The sequence below is a fragment of the Chelonoidis abingdonii genome, chromosome 1 (assembly GCF_003597395.2).
Source record: "Chelonoidis abingdonii isolate Lonesome George chromosome 1, CheloAbing_2.0, whole genome shotgun sequence".
In the NCBI taxonomy this organism is placed as follows: Eukaryota; Metazoa; Chordata; order Testudines; family Testudinidae; genus Chelonoidis; species Chelonoidis abingdonii.
The window spans coordinates 69351809-69371304 of record NC_133769.1 but is presented as its reverse complement, the minus strand read 5'-3'; the positions used below and the strand labels follow the sequence as shown (position 1 = coordinate 69371304).

Sequence of the window (19496 nt, the reverse complement as noted above, 5' to 3'; positions counted from 1 at the left end):
GCCAAATTTGAGTGATGTTGCAGCTTGTGCAACAGGTGGCAAAGCCACTCATTCAAATGTGGCCGGAGTTTATGTGTGAGTGTACACCCAGGACTGGACTCCTTGTGGGGGCATTCAGATGAGAGGTCTTTATTCTTCTGTTTGTTTTATTATGCTACTTGAACTGACAGCATCAAAACCACAACTCAAATTGTGGCCACAACTTCTGAACAACAACAACAACAAAAATTCACTACTTTCTTAGAGCCTTTATTAAGTGAGTGCATGCTTCTTGTGACTTACTTTTTATTTTTAATTTAGAGGCAAAGGCTAGAGTTTATAAGCCTTCTTGAAGGATCTGTTTTCAAGAGAAACTTGAAGGTGGATGGGAGTCAGGCACAGAGGATAACATTTAAGAAAATGCACTGAGTTGAAACAAAATGACATGCGTAGGCAGTTTTGGCCAAGTGAAAGGAGAGAAGAGCAGAAAGACTGGTGGGAGCTAGACTACAGTCTATCATACTGATTAATATTATCTTCATTGTTTCCTTGTGGTCCCCCACAATTGGTCTGTTTCCATCTGCTGTCTTGTCTGATATTTAGACTTTAAGCAATTTGGGGTCAGTGATTGTCTTTTCCTTCTGTGTTTGAACAGTGTCTGGCAGTATGGGGTCCTGGGGGGTTCCCAGGCGTAATGATAATAGAAATAAAAAAATATATTGGGAAGAGCCTTAAATGCAAGGGCAGGGAGTTTGAGTATGATGCATATATAGCAAAGGTAAGCAAATAAAGGGATTTGAGAAAAACTGGAAATAATCCAATCAGCAGGTGGAACTAATAAGTGAGTTCTACTAGAACAGAAAAGGGCAGAGTAAAGGGCCTTATTCTCACTAGGGGAAAAGATGTGTTCTTAAATCTTGTTGGCTAACACATGGTAACAGAGGCAAAATGCTACTGAAGACAAGGCAGCTGGTAGTTTTCACACAAGTTGGCAGGTTGAGGTAGAGACTATGTGGGAGTCTTGGGTTTATCTCGACCTGCTACCTTTTGTTAAAACGACAAACTGTCACTGATACAAGTGAGAGGTATGTAATGAAATAACTTGGGTATAAGCAGAGTTGCCCTTTACTTAATGGATTCACAAACCCTGTCAGGACTTCTCGGTTCCCATCCTAAACTTGTGCCTCCTGTAGCACCGGGGTGATCTAAACCAACAGCAGCAGCATAGCACTTACACAACAACAAGCTGTTCCCTTTGCAGTTGGCTCCTGTGTAAAATGCTTGCTACAAAGGAGAACTGATTAATGCTAACCACTTTGAGGCTGCAACAGATTTTCCAGTCATCATCCTGATCACGCCACTTATATGATTTTTGGATCAGACACCATCTCCTATAAATTTCTACAACACCTAGCACAATGAGGACACAATCTCAATTAGGACAACCTAGGGACTACTGTAGTAGAAGTAAGAATTATGATCACAAGTACTTCACATCTGGAAGAACTGAAATGGAAAAGTAAATAAGATAGTGATCAGTATTTTCCTTTGCACCTTTCCAATTTAAAATATTACTGTTCAAGTGCCACCACCTCTCTTATATAAGAAAGGCAGTCTGAAAGATAAAAAAAAAAAAAAAAAAAAAAAAGCAAAGTCTGAGGAAGTAAAATGAGCATTGTGACAAGGTCAAAAAAGGCAAACAAGAATGAATTAAAAGTTGTAATGAGATGAACAAAGCCCCAAAAACGGGGATTAGAGAAAAATGACACAAAGAGGACAATTCAAAGGCCTAGTATTCTGCTAAGTAGTCAATATAAGACAAAATGACTAAACATTGTTGGGGAGAACCTCTTTATTATCTCAATTTCATTTGCTTACCAGATCTTTATCCTTAACAGGATTATCAGCTGGCTAAGGGAGTTATGTGCGTGGGACTGTCTTCGGAAGCTGTGAATTAACAACCTGAACCCCACTACATCTCCAGAATTTAATGTAGGCCCATGAGCAATTGTGCAGCAATGGCTTGTGTGTATTTTTGGAGCAAAGAGAAAACAGACAACCTGGGCCATGTGGTAGCTTGCCAGAAGCCTGAGAGCCACATCTAATTAGTCACAGCAGAAATTTCCAGCATTACTACCACATTAAAAGAAACCTCAGACTTAACAGAGATGGTTGTTTTGTTTTTTAATACATTGCTTTTCATTTGGCAGATTTGTTTGCAGCTAGTGTCTATTAGAGCACTGTTGACTCAATTTAGATGCTAAGAAAGAAAGGCAGTACGCAATTATGTATGTAACCTTTTCCTAACATAAGAGAGGATATGTACACCTCTACCCCAATATAACGCTGTCCTCGGGAGCCAAAAAGTCCTACTGCATTATAGGTAAAACCGCGTTATATCAAACTTGCTTTCATCTGCCGGAGAGCGCAACCAACACCCCTCCCCCGAGCACTGCTTTACCGCGTTGTATCTGAATTCGTGTTATATCATGTCGCATTATATCAGGGTAGAAGTGTACTACTATCCAGAAAAAATAGAATAAAATCAAACAGCATTCTAGACATTTGCCACTTTATTGGGGTCAGAAGCACACAGTGGAAAGGAAGTGGTATTTGTACCATATTTGTAGCCACAGTGTTCCCACTTTGAGGGCTTCTCTACACACAAGCTTGCACTGGCTTAACTAAATTGACTTAGTTAACTAAGTGCAAACCCTGTGTGGACCCTTTGTTTGGCATATGAGTATTTCAGCTCAATTTAAACCAGTTCCAACTTAAACTATACCAAAGAAAGCACTCTTGTGCTGGAATTGGAGTGTTTCTACAGAATTCTGCACAGATTTCATTACATCAGTTGAAATTTACACCTTGTTATATCAGTGCAACTTTTCCATGTAGACAGGGCCTAAGAACAAACCATTTTCTCCATTGCCTGCTTACTTCATCATATGTCACTCCTACATAATATGTAGTCTCACCAAAATGACTAATTGATTTAAAGAAATCGCAAATGTCTAAATGTTTAAACATTTGTGATAATCACTCTTCCGTTCCTTTTCTATCCACCACCCAAATAAACCATAACTTCTTCCCAACATGATCACCTATTTCCCTCTCGCCCCATCATCCCGCATCTTCTCTATTGCTCTCTCTGACCCACATCAACCTCCCCCTGCTAAAAAATGTGCTCAAATGCCAACTGCAGAGCATTAGTAGCTCTGCAAGTCTGGAAGTGTCTGCAGGAGGGTGGCCACTTTATTTAATTTCTCATGCTCTGGGGCAGAAACAATGCAAACTGGGGTATGATGACCTAGGGTAATGCCAGAGCCCATTTGACATAAATACAGATGGTAACTACGTTACAGCAAACCTGTTAAGAACATGACATGAATTTTGGTAAGGGCATATAGACTTTTTGAGATGAATGAAAGGGGAGAAAAAGCAAGAACTATAAGAGTAAACAGCTGAAAATCAACTGTCTGTAATACAGGAAAGAAGCAGATGTGTTTCCACAAAGCTCTATCATTAGGAGGCAAAAAGGGTTGTTAACGTATATACCCCAAGTGTCTCAGCACTGGTCCAACTCTCACTTTCCCGAGACTCACTGGACAAGTTTTGCTTAAGGCAAGTCTCTCTCCTAATATTTATTAATTTTTGCAGTGTGCGAGAAAATGCAGTGCATATTTTACAGTTTCCTTCCCTCTGGATGATAAATTTGCCACATTTTAGTCTCTCCTACTAGAAGACCTTGGATAAGGCAAAAAATCACGCTTGTTTTATGGTTTCTTTATCCACTTGTAGACTAAGAATTTTCATGCATATGTTACAGCATCTCCCCCCCCCGTTTTGGTGCTGGTAGGAATCATGTGTTTTATGGACTTTCAAGGGATAAGTGGATTTCCAATATGGAAATGGGAGAGATTTTGCTGTGTGTTACAGTCTCTCTGGGGGTGAGTGGGTGTCTCTCTCTCTCTCTGGGGATATGGAGATGGGAGTTTTTGCTATGTGTATATTACAGTCTCTCTCAGGTTGAGTTGGTGGGGGTGCTGCTGTCTGTTACAGTCTCTTTCTCTATTCAGATGGGGGGTATTGATCTGTGTGTTACAGTTGGTCTCTCAATAACCCATGGGGGGGTGGGGGAGGGCTGTTGCTCTGCATGTTACAATCACTTTACAGCAGGGGTTCCAAAATTGGGTTGCAGCTTGTTCAGGGTAAGCGCCTGGTGGGCCACGAGACGCTCTGTTTATCTGTGTCCCCGCAGGTACGGCTGCTTGCAGCTTTCAGTGGCCACAGTTCACCATTCCCGGCCAATGGGAGCTGCAGGAAGTAGTGGCCCGTCCCGCTTCTCGCAGCTCCCACTGGCCAGGAACGGCAAACCGTGGCCACTGGGAATTGCCATACCTGCAGACGCTCAGATAAACAAAGTGTCTCGCGGCCCACCAGGGGCTTATGCTGAACAAACCGTGAACCAAGTTTGGGAACCCCTGATCTACAGGAATATGGGGGCATTACTCACTCTGTCTGTTATATCTGTGTTAAAGCTACTCTTTCTGGGGCTATCCGGAGGCCATTGCTCTGTGTGTGTATTACAGTTACGCTCTCTCTCTCTGTGGATACAGAAGGCATTGCTCTGTGTGTGTGTGTTACAACCTCTCTCTATGGGACATTGCTCTGCATCTGTGTTACACCAGCTCTCTTTCCATGGGGATAAAGGAATTGGGTATTACTCTAGAACAAGGGTTCTCAAACTTCATTGCATCATGACCCCCTTCTGAACATAAAAAAAATTCTACGCTACCCGGGGGGCAGGGAGGGGAGGGAAAGGCAGGGGAGGGCTGAAGCCTGAGCCCCACCGCCCCAGGGGCCAAAGCCTGAGCCCTACCGCCCCAGATGCTGTGTGGGTTAGTGTCTCAGGAGATACAGAGACGTAGGGGGCAGAACATTTGTTGCTGGGTATATAGTACAGTCTCTCTCCAAGGATACTGAACAGTTGCTGTGTGTGCACTACAGTCTCTCTGGGCGGATGTAGAGATGGGGGGGTTGTTACGCAGTACACAGTCTTTTTGGGGGGGATACAGAGGTGGGGGCATGTTGCTGGTTGAGTAATAGAGTTTCTCAGGAGGCAGATATGGAGATGAGGGAGGTGTTCCTGGGTGTGTTACGGTCTCTCGGGGACGGGAATGCGAAGATGGCGGGTTGTTGTGGAGTGCATTACAGTCTCTCGGGGAGGGGAATGCAAAGATGGGGGGTTGTTGTGGGGTGCATTACAGTCTCTCGGGGAGGGGAATGCAAAGATGGGGGGGTTGTTGCTGGGAGTGTTATGGTCTCTCGGGGAGGGGGATGCAAAGATAGAGGAGTTGTTACTGGGTGCATTACGGTCTCTCGGGGATGCGGGGCTGTTGCTGGGTGCGTTACCATCTCTCGGGGTGAGGAGATGAGGGGCTGTTGCTGGGAGCGTTACGATCTCTCGGAGATGGGGGGCTGTCGCTGGGGGCGTTACCGTCTCTAACCCGCGCACGCACCCACAAGGCGGAGGGGGGCGTTGCCATGAGGGAGCGGGCCGACTGGCTGCGGGTGGCAGACGCCCAGTGCAGGCCGCTCTCGCTCTCCGGGCTGAGCCCCGTTACCCCCCTCGGAATTAGCAGCGCGACCTCCCCTCTCCCCCGCTGCCGGGCCCCGCGCATGCGGCCTGCGCTAGCGGCCTAGCGTTCCGCGGGAAACCCACGGCCGGGCGCTTACACCAACAATGGCGGCGGCGGCGGCGCCATCACCTCCCCGCCGCGCGGCCCTGCAGGGGCGCAGGGACTGATCCCGCCCGCGCGTACCTGGTTGAACTCCTCGCCCACATCGGCGTAGATGTCTATGTGGTCCACGCCGTCCGCCATGATCCAGCCCGCCCGCTCCTCGGGCCACCGCCTCCGTCACCGCCGCGCCCGGGTCTAGAGCCGCCGCTGCCGCCGCCGCCGGGGGGGGGAGCTAACGTCACTTCCGGGAGGAGACGGGGAACTTCCGGTTAATGCCTCAGCTACCATTGCTGCCCCCACAGATGAGGCTGAGCTCGCGCCAGGCGCGGGGGGTTGTCTCACACAGACCTGTCGGGGAGTTTCTCTCAGCGCCCGCTCCTCCCTCCCTCCCTCCCTCGCAGTCGGGGAGTGTGACACCCCACGCGGGTTCCAGGTTTGCTCACTAACCAGGCTCCCGCACTCTCGGAGGCAGGGCCGGCTTTAGGCCAATTCCACCGAATCGCCCCCCCCTCCCCCCAAGTGAGAATCTTCCCTGGCTAGAGGCACCTTTTTAATTTTTACTCACCTGGTGGCGCTCCAGGTCTTCAGCAGCAATTCGGCAGCTGGTCCTTCAGTGCCACCGAAGACCTGGAGCGAGTGAAGGACCCGCCGCCGAAGTGCCGCCGAAGACTCGAGCACTGCCTAGTGAGTACAAGCCCCATGTGTTTTTTACAGTTTTGTTTTTTTTTAATATATAGTTATCCCTGCCAGGGCCCCATCAAAACTGTTCGAATTGGGCCCCACACTTCCTAAAGCCTGTCCTGCTCGGAGGGGTGGGATTGGTGACCCACCGCATTGTAATCAGAATTCTGCATCATACTACAGTGCTCGCAGGCCCTAGCCTGGCACCCCATTGGGGTGGAGGGCTGCCCAGATTCCAGGTCAGGGACAGATCCTGCCCCAGAGAGCTCTGAATCTAAAGTTCTAATCGTGTAACTGGTTGGGCGCAGGCAGGACCCAGTGTCTGCAAGGAGCCCTGGGCATTAGGGTGGGCATGTGTGAATTCGGTTGCAATAACAGTGCTTACAGTCAAAACACAAGGCGGAGGAGTATGCCAGGGGATGAGAGCAAATGAACCAAATGTGATAGCTATTAGTCTCATCATATCTGGATGGTGCTCAGATACTATAGTGATGAGGCCTGGTACAAGAACCTCCATATGATAGAATAAAATTGTCCATGATCAGGCATTCTAAAATCATAAGCATGGCCATTATGCATCAGACCAATGGTCCAGGTGCTTCAAAGGAATGTAAAGAACAGGGCAATTTTGAGTGATGCGTCCCATCACCGGTCATCCAGTCCCAGCATCTGGCAGTTGGAAATTCAGGAACACCTGGAGCATGGGGTTTGCCTCCCTGACTAGCTTGGCTAAGCCATTGATGGACCTAGCCTCTATAAATTTAACTTACTCTTTTTTGAACCCAGTTACACTTTTGGCCTTGGACTTTTGGTCCCCGGCAATGAATTCCACATTCCACGTAGTGTGAAGTACTTCTTTATGTTTGTTTTAAATCTGATACTTATTAGTTTCATAGGATGACCCCTAGTTCTTATGTGAAGGGCTAAATAACACTTCCCTATTCTCCATACCATCCCCTGTTAATGGTTTCTTTTCTAAGCTAAATAGCCCCAATCTTTTTAATGTCTCCTTGAATGGAAGCTGTTCCATATCCCTCATCATTTTTGCTGCCCGTCTCAGTACCTTTTCCCATTCTAACATAGCATATGTCATTTAAAAAAATCATGAGTTTGTCTTAATAACATAAGATTTTAAAAATAATACATTTTTGCCCAAATCCTCACAGGCATTTAAGTGCCTAAATCCAATGATTTCAGAAGGAATTAGGTGCTTAAATACCTTATTGGATCTGGGCCTTTGTATTCTTTCTGTCTTCTGGTTTTTGAGGCATTAGGATTCCCAGTATTGCCAGCTCTCATGGTTTTATTATCAGTCTTGCTTAATTTAAGCCCTGTGTTCCTGGAGACAAGTGTGATTATGCGAGACTCTCTACTTTCATTAAAAAAGTAAGTTTCTAGCCCTCCTGATTACAAAGAGAGGCATGAAAGTGTGACAAGTGAACAATAAAGGCTCAAAAACAAGGCAAATAAAAAGAACACAAAAATATTTCTTAAAATTTTATTATTACATTTTTTAAAATCACATGATTTTTAAGACAATTTCATAATTTGGGGGGCCAGGCTCATGATTCTTGGATGTTTGTGACTGGCAATACTAAATTCACATTGTCAAGACTTTCTCTGCAACCATAAGAATGAAAAACTTAAAAAAAAACAACTGAGTTTCACTTAACAAGTATCCAGGGGTTGAGGCTTTATGAATAACACCAAATGTACTATGAGACCATAAAACAAGAACAACAACAAAAAAAACAAATGGAAATTGGGCAGCAAAGAGGAGGTTAATGGTGAGTAAAGTAGGAAGTTACCAAAGAAACTATGCAGAACTTACTGGTTTGAAGATATTTAATGTTTTGAATACATATTATTAAAGGAAATTAGAAATAATGGTAAACCTCACTAGTGCTCTGCCTAGTCATCATAATAGGCCTGCCTCCAGGGGTAGCTCTAGACATTTTGCCGCCACAAGCATGCAGCGAGGGGTGCTTGGCCGGTCACCGGTCCCGCGGCTCCGGTGGACCTCCCACAGGCATGCCTGAGAAGGGTCCGCTGGTCCTGCGGCTCCACCGAAGCCACGGGACCAGCGGACCCTCTGCAGGCACGCCTGCAGGAGATCCACTGGAGCCACGGGACCAGCGGACCCTCCGCAGGCATGCCGCCGAGGGCGGCTTGCCTGCCACCCTCCCGGCAACTGACAGAGCGCCCTCTCACAGCATGCCGCCCCAAGCATGCTTGGCCTGCTGGTGCCTGGAGCCACCCCTGCCTGCCTCTTCCCGGCCTCCTCCAATAGGGAATGGGAATTGGCCACAGACCAGTTGCGTCCCTTTTGTGCAAGTGATAGGATCACCTCCTGTGGGTCTCACTCTGAGGTGATTGATTGTCATAGATTCTTCCTCCTGAGAGAAGACAGAATTTCACAATGTTCCAGTTAGACATTACAGTCTTACAGTGTTTCTCGCTCGTTCACATTGTCCCAGCTGCAGCCCCTGGGCTACATAGACAATAGGTTCAAGTGCACAGTGCCATGTGTGGAAATGACACAAAGAAGCCTGCAGTGCTCCATCTTGATCCAGCCTGCCTCCATACTCCGTACTATCATTAGTATAGTTCTCTGCTATGACAGGTTCAAAGTTAATACCACAAAGTAAAGAATTCTCCACTCAAATCAGGATGCAACTTCACATACCAGTAACTGTCATTTTTGCCTAAACCACCTTCATGTTAAAGAGAGCATCCAAGATTTTCAAACCCACCTGCTTAATTTTAGGATCCTAAAACCACATTTAAGCTGCTAGGTTGACTTGGTTTTCAGCTCCTTGCAAATGTATATTATGCTGCATATTAAGACAAAAAAAAAAAAGACTCATTTTTTTCCTTTTCACAATCTTATGAAAAACTCATTGTTGATGTTCCTCAAGCTGCACTACAAATTTTTAAAGACATTGTTGCAAAGATCTTCTATACAGCAGGAGGACATGTATTACTATCAAATTGATTCAAGGAAATGGTTGCAGTGTCAATAGCTATCTTTGGATCATTACTTGCATTAGACTTCAGCTCCTAGAGCTTCATTTCTAGACTGCTATCTGGCTTGTGGAATTTTTATATTAAGTGGAACAGCTAAAATATTTCGAGTCCATCTAAACTATACCAGAGTTTCCTGTTTATAGGAACTTCCAGAAGCACTACCCCGTCCAAGAGCTCAGAACCTCACCTGGAAAAAATTGACAGATATAGCTTTACAGATAGACATAGGTGCCAACTCTGTAGGTGCTCTGGGGCTGGAGCACCCATGGGAAAAAAAATTTGGGTGTTCTGTACCCACCGACTGTCCCCCATCAGCTTCTCCCCCTTCCCCCCAGCACCTCCTGCCCACCGGCAGGCCCTGCTGATCAGCACCCCCCCTCCCTCCCCAACAGGGCCGGCTTCAGGCACTAGCTTATCAAGCAGATGCTTGGGGCGGCAACTCGGGAGTGGGGCGGCACTTTCAGGGATTCGGCGGCAATTCGGCAGAGGGTCCCTCTGTCATAAACAGATAGTTAAGGGTTAATGTCTCTTTTACCTGTAAAGGGTTAACAAACAGGGAACCAAAAACACCTGACCAGAGGACCAATCAGGAAACAAGATACTTTCAAATCTCGGTGGAGGGAAGCCTTTGTTTGTGGTTGTTAGGTTTTGCTTTGTTCTCTCTGAGTCCTGAAAGGGACTAGACGTGCAACCAGGTTTCTTGCCAATCTCCCTGCTACAGTCTCTTATTTATTCAGAATAGTGAGTATTAAGTAGAAAGACGGTAATAGTCTTTTAAATTGTTTTTCTGTATTTGCAAATGTGTAGTTTGCTGGAAGTATTTTAAATTGTTATGACACCCTCACTCCTGCTCAGAGCAAAGGCCCTCCCGCTGAATTGCTGCAGATCACGATGGCTGCTTTTTTTTTTTTGGCTGCTTGGGGCGGCAAAACCCCTGGAGCCGGCCCTGCTCCCAGCACCTCCCGCCCACTGCGGATCAGCTTTTTAATGGCGTGCAGGAAGTGCTGGGGTGAAGGGGAGGAGAAAGGGCAGGGCGCACTTGGGGCAGGGGCAAAAATGGGGTGGGAGAGGCAGGGTGGGAAGGAGCAGGGGTGGGGCGGGGTCTGAAGGGCAGAGCAGGGGGTCAAGAAGAACCCTCTGGGGAAAGGACAAAGTCGACGCCTGTGCAGATAGATAAAGACAATTAGAGACCTAAAAACATGTCCAGTGGACTGCTGAGTAAATTTAGAGGCTAGCAGCGTTATATGTGACCACAGATAAAAATGGCAAATTGAGATCTGCAGTTGCATGAGCCATATTAGAATAAAATTACACAGCAGTGTTGCAGTGACATTCTTAAAATATGTGATGACCAAGTAGCAGGGGCAAAGTGAAGGATTTGCCACATTAGGTTTTAAGAAGCCCTTGAGGTATTAAGATTCAAATGCACTGAAGTAATTTCTTTTTGTTTGATGATGAGCTGGTCTGATATCTGATATTTCATATAAAGAAATAGGTGAAGCACTTCAACTCTTTTTAACACTTTTGCCCATCTGGCCAAATTGGAGAGACTGAAGAAGTAGAGAAAATATACCATTTGCTGAGCTAATGAATTGACAAGAATTCTTCACAGATGCTGTGATTATGTTTAGTGAAGCATTTTGGTATTTTAAGAATTTTATGTACAGTATCGATTTTAATGGGATTTGACTAGAAGAGCAGGGAAATAAATGTGACTGGGAAAGGCACTCTGCTCTCCTCGGGAACCTGGCCCAGAGCCTGAAATGCATTTAGGTGGTTCCCCTCAGTATTGTAACACCCAACGCCAAGGAGGCCCACCAACTAGTGGAATCTTCAACCCCAAGCTGGGCACCCAGGCTCCCCATACAACGAATGGGGAGAGTTGGGTGCCTAGAAAAGAGATCTTCAGAAGACAGCAAGCTGAATGGGAGCAGCCAAACTAGCTGGGGTGAAATTCTGAGGAGAAAGAAGAGAGGGTATAGGCTCCTAGGCAGCTTGCCCGGTGCACTTGGCTGATGGGCCAAAAATAGGCACCTCCCTCCACTCAGGATCCTCAGCTGCAAACCCTCTCCTGGAGTTGGACACCTAAGCCAAGTCAGACTAGCCCTTGCCCAACAATCAAAACCATCTCTTTCTCAGTCTCCTGCTCAGTACTTCTCTCATGCTTGTCCTGTGTTTTCCTGTGCTCCCAGCTCAGCCTTTTGTGCAAGTGCTGTGCTGTCCCCCCTACGTAATGGTGGCCTACATTCCTCCTGCTGCAGGATTTGACAGACATCAGGTCTTAGGCTTGGTCAGAACATGCCTATGGGAACAGGTCCCACTTGCAAAATAGGCAATCCTCTGGCTAGTTTGAGAATCCCACTTAGGGATCTCCTGGGCTTTAGCATGGGCTAAGGGTCAGAGCTGTTCATTACTGTGGGATGGTGTCAGGATTTAGGTGACAGCAAATGCCAACTGGCAGAAACTTAGTCTCCTAGGAGACTGAGGCACCTATGGGATTAGGTGACAGCTGAGTGGCGGTTTTGAAAATGTTAGTGGTGCCTAAACAGTGGGCTTAGGCTCCTAAGGAGACAGATAGGCACCTAAATACTTCTGAGGATCTGTGCCCTTCTGATTGACAGCTGCCACAGTAGCAACTGGAGAGCCCTGAAGAAGGTCTTTGAAGAGTCAGGGAAATGGATCTCCATTCCTTTGGCCTGTGACATAATAAAGGTGTCTTAAGAAGGCTCCTGTCATGATGTGTTTTTATATTCAAGAGAATTTCTCTCTCTTTTGTAATCTTGTAAACCTTTCAAAATTGTTCTAGTGATTAGGCTTACTGCATATAATAGGTATATAGTAGTATGTGTTATGCTTGTTTTGATTCTGGTATAAATAACATTAGGTTGAAAGTTCATACCATAACTTTACTTAATGTGAAAGACTCTACATATTATGCAGGTTGATCTGTTTATTTCCTTCTGCATTCTAAGTTTTTTTCATTAGTAGACTGAAGATTTCTTCCAATTTCTCAAGGTGAGCAATAGCTTTGTAATCAACAATTTTTATTCCTTCAAAGGTTTCTGGTGCTGCTGTGATTTATTATCTTTAAGTGGGACAACTAAATAGTTGATCCATTTTAGTGAAATTTTAGTCTTTGTGATTTATATGGATCATAATAATTTAGACCATATGCTCCTCTCCCACAAAAAGTAGTGCAAAAGGCTTAGGGAGAAGGTGAGATGCAACAGAAACTGTGATGGCATAAAGAAAGGAAACTTGTGCCGCAACATGCCATGGGATAGGAATCTTTAAAGCCATTGTCTGGCTAGTGAAAGATGTAGAATGTGAAGTAGGATTATGTGGCACTTTTCCACCCATTGTATCCAACAGCACCATTCTTACCTACACATACTCATACCACAAACTCTGGACCATCTTAACTTGACCTCCTCAGCAGCTTCTCCTTGGCTCTCGCTATTTTGGTGATGTGTGTTGCACACTGATGTGACTGAGTAGGCCTTTTCCCTCTTCCGCTGTGCTTCTTTCACACACAACTTGTAAAGTTAGTTCTACTGTTCTCATGATTTTCCTGGAGTATCATACAACATATGTCTCCTTGTGACAGACTCCTCCACACTGGTTTCTTACATGCACATCTTCCTACATTGTTTCTCCAGATAAGACCATGCCCTATAGGCATTTGCAACCCCCACAGGGAGATTGCTGCCTCTTTTTCAAATAATTTACTACAGATGTCTTTATTCCACAGCACACACCAATGAGATCATGTGCCTCATTAACAGCCTGTGTGTGGTACAACCAAATATACCAATTTTTTGCAACCATCTTTTTTTACTACATCCATGTTTAAAGAAATTAATATGAAGCTCAAACTGATTTATTACAAATACTTTGTGCTTATGTAGCTCTTCATAGATTGATAATTAGTCAATATGTGTGCAGCATTAATCCTCATACACTGCTGTGGTGCAGGTAAGTATTATTAAGCTCATGTTTTCTAGAGTTGGAAACTGAGGCCCAGAGAGAGAAACTGATTTTCCCAAGGCAACAAAGTCAGTTAGTGGCCTGCCTTTGGACTAGAACTCAGGTGTTCCTGGTTGCTAATCAGAAATTGCTTGCCATCAATTTTTAGTCAGGAAAATTTTAAAAGTTACATATTTCACTGAACCTGATAAAAAATTCAGAGCCCCGGTGCACACTATATTTGGAGTGGTGCTGAAACCTGTGGATCTAGTCAGGGAAGGTGCAGAAAAGTGGCTCTTCTGCATGTTCTCCCATTCTCCTCAGCTCCATAGAAGATTCTCCAAAGGAATCCATTTCCACAGGTAGGGAAAAGGTGTGCAAGGGGTGTTCTGTTCCACATGGCATATTCCCTCCTCAAAACTTGTCATTTGCTCTCACAGGGCAAACGACTGCTGAAAACTAAGCAGTAGCTTGCATGGGTTCTTCTGCCCACTGTGAAATATCCCCTCAACCCCATCAAGGAGGTTCAAGTACAGCAGTCAGAGGAGCCCCCAGTAGCAAAGCTCCTTGGAGAAGCAGGAAGGCTGGCAAAGTATAAGCCCAGGGGCCTCTATATGACAGTTCCTTGCCTTGCACAAATCCACAGGGATTCATTGATTTCTGGGTTGAATCACCGGTCTGCTCTGCTAGAAATGGAGCAAATCTGAATATAATCCTCATCTTGAATATAAGAACACATCACCAGGGGTTCTGAGAGCCTCATTAACCAGCCCTTATCTCCCAGGCCAAAGGAAAAGAGATCTCCCTCCCTTCCTCTTCAAAGACCCCTTTCAGGGCCTTCCAATGGCTATTATGGCAGCTGTCAGCCAGAAAGTTCCTGAAGGGAACAGAATGCCTTTCCCATTCATGCTTATTTATTTTCCCATTCTTCTACGCAAATATTTTAAAGGTACTACTTGATTTCAATGAAGGTAACTGAATCAGCCCTCAGTAGGGCAGGATTTCAGGGCTCCTCCTTGCTATCAAGTGGATGGACTCCTATCTCACTGTGGATCCATTCAGGAGCCTCTGATGCTAAAGGTGTGACATTTTCATTATTGTACCAGCCAGAAAAAGCTTCTCACTATTTGCATTTGCCACAATAACATTTCCCTTATCTAGGCTGTAGACCTCTCTGTTCCACTTGGATGCTTTTCCTAATGTGTGGATAGCTTTGAGGATTCTGCTGCCAGTCACAGTCGCAAGTGGTGAGCGCAGCTTTTTGAAGCTCAGGCTCATTAAAACATATCTTCAATCTACAATGGCCAATGAGAGACTGACATCTCTAGCTATTTTATTGCTTGAAAATGCCATTGGCCAGTCTTTGGATCTCTGTCGCTGTGCTTCAGTTTGCAAGGACCAGGGTTAACATTCTAAGGCTGTCACCTACTGTAACACTATTTAATACTGATCCATCCAATGCTGGTGCACAGTTCAAATTTCTTGATGTTAGTAGATCTCAGTTATTCTTAAAATTAAAACATTTCTATAAGCTTAGAGGAAAATAATTTATTTTATTTGCTTATATATGGCATGAATAAATACAGATTTACAGATCCTAGCATGCAAATTTATTGTCTTATATGACATGGATAAATCATGCATGCAAATTGTGCATCAAAGTAATGAAATAGGCTACAAATGCAAAAAAAGAAGGTATTCAAACATTGAACAAATGGAGGGGGAGAGTGCCAAAGACACTTCTCACCTAGGGTGCCATTTGGTCTAGAGTTGGCCCTAGATCCACCCCATCTTCCATTCCTTGAAGGCTCTCTCTTCATAACCTGGTTGAGATGCTTGCTTATCAGATGTTTTAGTAACTTTTTGTCATTATTAACCTTAGTCTAACTGGAACTAGCACCCTATAGGTGAAAGACATCATTTCCTACTTCTAGTAACCTGAGCCATCCCCCATATGGTCACTTATAACAGATGAGCCTCATTCAGACCTCAAACTTTGAAACTCCAAATATAAGAAATGTTTGGATATATGGGATTTTAGTCAGGCACATCTCTAATTACATCACAATGGATAAGCAGAATTAAAAACTGAGATTGGGAAGGAAAAGCTCTTACTCAGATATTAACTTTTGTAATAAGCATTGGAATTGAGAGTCATAATTTGATCTCTAATCTCTTTTGCTCCGTGGGGAGGGGGAGGGGAAAGGTTCACTATGGCAGTCCTTTACCTGGTACAGCTGAGTTAACTGGCATGTGGGGAAGACAGAGTCAAGGCTCCATCCATTCCTTGCCATGGCCACTCACTTTCCTCCCTCCATAATATTATTTATATTATGGGAATTCCTGTAGGCTGGAACCATTATTGTGCTACACATTGTGTATGCACATAGTGACATACAGTTCCTACCACAATGAGATTTTAATCTACATAGACAAGACTGAGTAAGGGTGGGAAAGGAAACACAGGCCCACAGATTTCCCAAGGTCATGCAATAGGTCAGTGGAAGAACCAGCAATAGAACCAAGATCTCTGGAATTCTAGGCTAGGGCCCCATTTATCTTTCATGGCCCACATGTCACCTTTGATGACTCACTGCACTATGACTCAGAATGCGGGTAGCCCACCAAATGAAAAGGAAAAATCTTACTGCCCTCTCCCTTAGTCCATTGCCTAGGCATGTACCATGGGTCACAATTGGACCCTCGGTTATTAGGTTTGTTACGGTACGAGGGTTTCGCTTTAAAGAAAGCAAGAGTGGGTCTCTTGGCCAAGCCTAAATGGTATATAAACTTAGAACCTATATAATGAGCTTGCTCTCTCCATTTTGTTTTTCATTAAGATATATGCTATATAATGAATTCTTTTTGTTTAAGGCTATTCTCTTGGAATGTTTCAGGATCACCTTCATTTGTCCAAATGGAACTCATGTTCTATACTCATGTTTTTAATTATTAATTCAAAGACAGGTTGTCATAAACAGATAGTTAAGGGTTAATGTCTCTTTTACCTGTAAAGGGTTAAGAAGCTTAGTAAACCTGGCTGACACCTGACCAGAGGACCAATCGGGGGACAAGATACTTTCAAATCTTGGTGGAGGGAAGCCTTTGTTTGTGCTTTTTGTTTTGTTCGTTGTTTGCTCTTGGGGCTAAGAGGGACCAGACGTGCACCCCAGGTTTCTCCAATCTTTCTGAAACAGTCTTTCATGTTCAAAATAGTAAGTACTAGCTAGAAAAGGCGGATTAGTCTTATGTTTGTTTTCTTAACTTGTGAATGTGTATTTTGCTAGAAGGATTTTTACCTCTCTTTGCTGTACTTTGAATCTCAGGCTGGCAGGGGGGAGAAGTCCCTCTAGTCTATATGAGCGGAATACCTTGTAAACATTTTCCATCCTGATTTTACAGAGATAATTTTTACTTTTTCTTTCTTTAATTAAAAGCTCTCTTTTTCAAGAACCTGATTGATTTTTTTGTCCTTGTTTAAGACCCAAAGGGATTGGGTCTGAACTCACCAGGGATTGGTGGGGGGAAAGGAGGGGAGGGGAAAGTTAATTCCTCTCTGTTTTAAGATCCAAGGAGTTTGGATCAGTGTAGCCTCTCAGGGTAACCCAGGGAAGGGAAGAGGAGGGGGGATGGTTTATTTCTCCTTGTTTTAAGACCCAAGGGGGTTGGGTTTTGGGTTCCCCAGGGAAGGTTTTGGGGGAACAAAAAGTGTGCCAAACACTATATTTTGGCTGGTTGTAGAGCTATCAGATCTAAGCTAGGAATTAAGCTTAGAAGGGTACATGCAGGTCCCCACTTTTTGGACGCTAAAGTTCAAAGTGGGAAGAATACCTTGACACAGGTATTTTACTTTCTTACCAGGGGATAGTTGGTTATTTTAGGACTAATTAACACTGAGACATAGACCAGAAAGTAGATACTAAAGTATAATTCTGAATCAGTTTCAGCCCTAGTTCATGTTGCAATATGGACAATACATGAAACTAAGTAATCATTATTACTTTGAATGTCTATAGTACTTTAAATCTGAGATTATATACTGTGACAAAGTTCCTCCTCTACCTTGGTGGGTCCTGCACTTATTGGCAGATTTGCTCACCTCAGTGATCTCCCCCACAGTCTGGATCAACTCCTCCTCTGTCTGATCAGGAGTTGGGAGGTTTGGGGGGAACCCAGGCCCGCCCTCTACTCCGTGTTCCAGCCCAGGACCCTATGGATTTGCAGCTGTCTATAGTGCCTCTTGTAACAGCTGTGTGACAGCTACACCTCCCTGGGCTACTTCCCCAAGGCCTCCTCCAAACACCTTCTTATATACTACACCACAGGACCTTCCTCCGGGTGTCTGATCAACGCTGTCGTGCGGTTTGGAAGACAAAGGAGTACTTCTCAGCTCCTGGTGTCTTCTTGCTCCCTAGCTCCTCCCACTCCATCTGACCTGAGGGGAGCTCCCTTTAAACCCAAGGTGCCCTGATTAGCCTGCCTTGATTGGCTGCAGGTGTTCTAATCAGCCTGTCTGCCTTAATTGGTTCTAGCAAGTTCCTTACTACTCTAGTGCAGACCCTGCTCTGGTCACTCAGAGAACAGAAAACTACTCACCCAGTGACCAGTATATTTGCCCTCTACCAGACTCCTGCACCCCACTGGCCTGGGTCTGTCACAATACTTTAGAATGATAAATTAATTTATCATCACAGAATCCTTCTAAAGTAGGTAAATATAATTATTCTCATTGTAAACAATAGGCGAAGTTTTAACCCATCATTTTCAAAAGTGGGTACTAATGTTGGGTGCCCAGCATGAGACATCCAAGACCTGATCTGCAGAAATGTTGAACATCTACAACATCAGATGAAGACAGTGGAAACCATTTGAGCTGTGCAGCTATGAAAATCAGGGTCAAGATGCTCATCCAGAAATGCAGATACCTCAAATTAGTGGACACTTTTGAAATTTTTAGGTCTTGTTCTATTGCTCACTCTAGTCTGATGATAGTAGGTACTGGAGAAAACAGTATCCATCCTTCTTTGGCCTGAAGTATGGTCTGAGGCTGAGGGTGCTAAGACTAAAGCTAAAATGGCAGAAATTCCAGGGGATACTTGGAAGATATTTGGAAGAACTCCTGGATGAATGAAATATCCTACAATTTAACTATTCAGAGATATAAACATGAACCTGCCTGTTCCATGTATAAATAATCATATACAGCACATGCTAATTCCACATACAACACAGTCATGATACAGTAGAATGAGCAATATAGGATAAAAGGGACAGAAATGGCCTACTAGCTCAAATTTATTTCCCTATTACAGTAAACATAGTCACACAGAGGACATATCAGATACTCTTCTGAACCTTAACTTTATTTTAGCCAAAAGACAGAGAAAAAATATACACAATTGTAATCCTTGTTTTAAACATTGGAATAAATTTTATCAGGACTGTGGTGGCCATTTTATATCATACAGAACAAAGCAAATATATTTCATGGGCAATGGATAGATTTTGTTGATAAAGTTCACCTAAATAAGGCATATATATGTATTATTTCTCATTTTTGTTTCTTTGACGTTTTGTAATGGAAAATTGCAGAACATAAATTAAACAAATGTACAGTAATAATGAAGGCCCAAAAACCAGAACTGCGTACTTCTGTCTTTGTGCAGGACAGAACATAACTATCTTTAAACAATTCTCTCACAGTGAGTTACCACAATGTACTGGATGTTGTTGTAACCTTACTTTCTCCCCTTCTCTGCAAAGCAGTGTAATACTATATATTAAAAGACAAAGCTAAAAGATTTTCATTTATCTTGGCCAGTCATTTTGCAGTAAAGAAAAAATCCAGACATAAAGGAAGAAGGAGCACACAAGAAAGATGAGAGAAACCAGCAAAGCACCTTCAGAAAATGTCAGTTTTGTCAACCACAAAGAAAACATCTATACTAGATGTTTCTATGGAAACTAATGAAGAATGATCATGCAAAACTCTTTTAAGAGATTTTCCCCCACAGCAGGAACATCAACCTTACTATATGTTGGCACATATAATTTTCTGCCCCAAACTAAGCATAAGGATCTCTAAGCATTGAGGCCTGA

General features: G+C 44.1%; 1 protein-coding gene across 9 annotated transcripts in view; it reads right to left on the bottom strand.

Moving 5' to 3' along the window:
- The window catches only part of CPSF6 (cleavage and polyadenylation specific factor 6), a 47243-nt gene extending 41264 nt beyond the window's left edge, over nucleotides 1–5979 (bottom strand). For 8 of the 9 annotated variants that reach the window (XM_075066352.1, XM_032796545.2, XM_032796544.2 and 5 more), the window contains exon 1: nucleotides 5805–5969. In XM_075066352.1, the coding sequence (XP_074922453.1) occupies nucleotides 5805–5864 (60 nt within the window). In that variant the 5' untranslated portion in view covers nucleotides 5865–5969. Of the gene's footprint in view, nucleotides 1–5804 lie in introns of all 9 variants that reach the window. The other variant, XM_032796546.2, reaches the window with a different exon arrangement.
- Between the last annotated feature and the right edge of the window lie 13517 nt (nucleotides 5980–19496).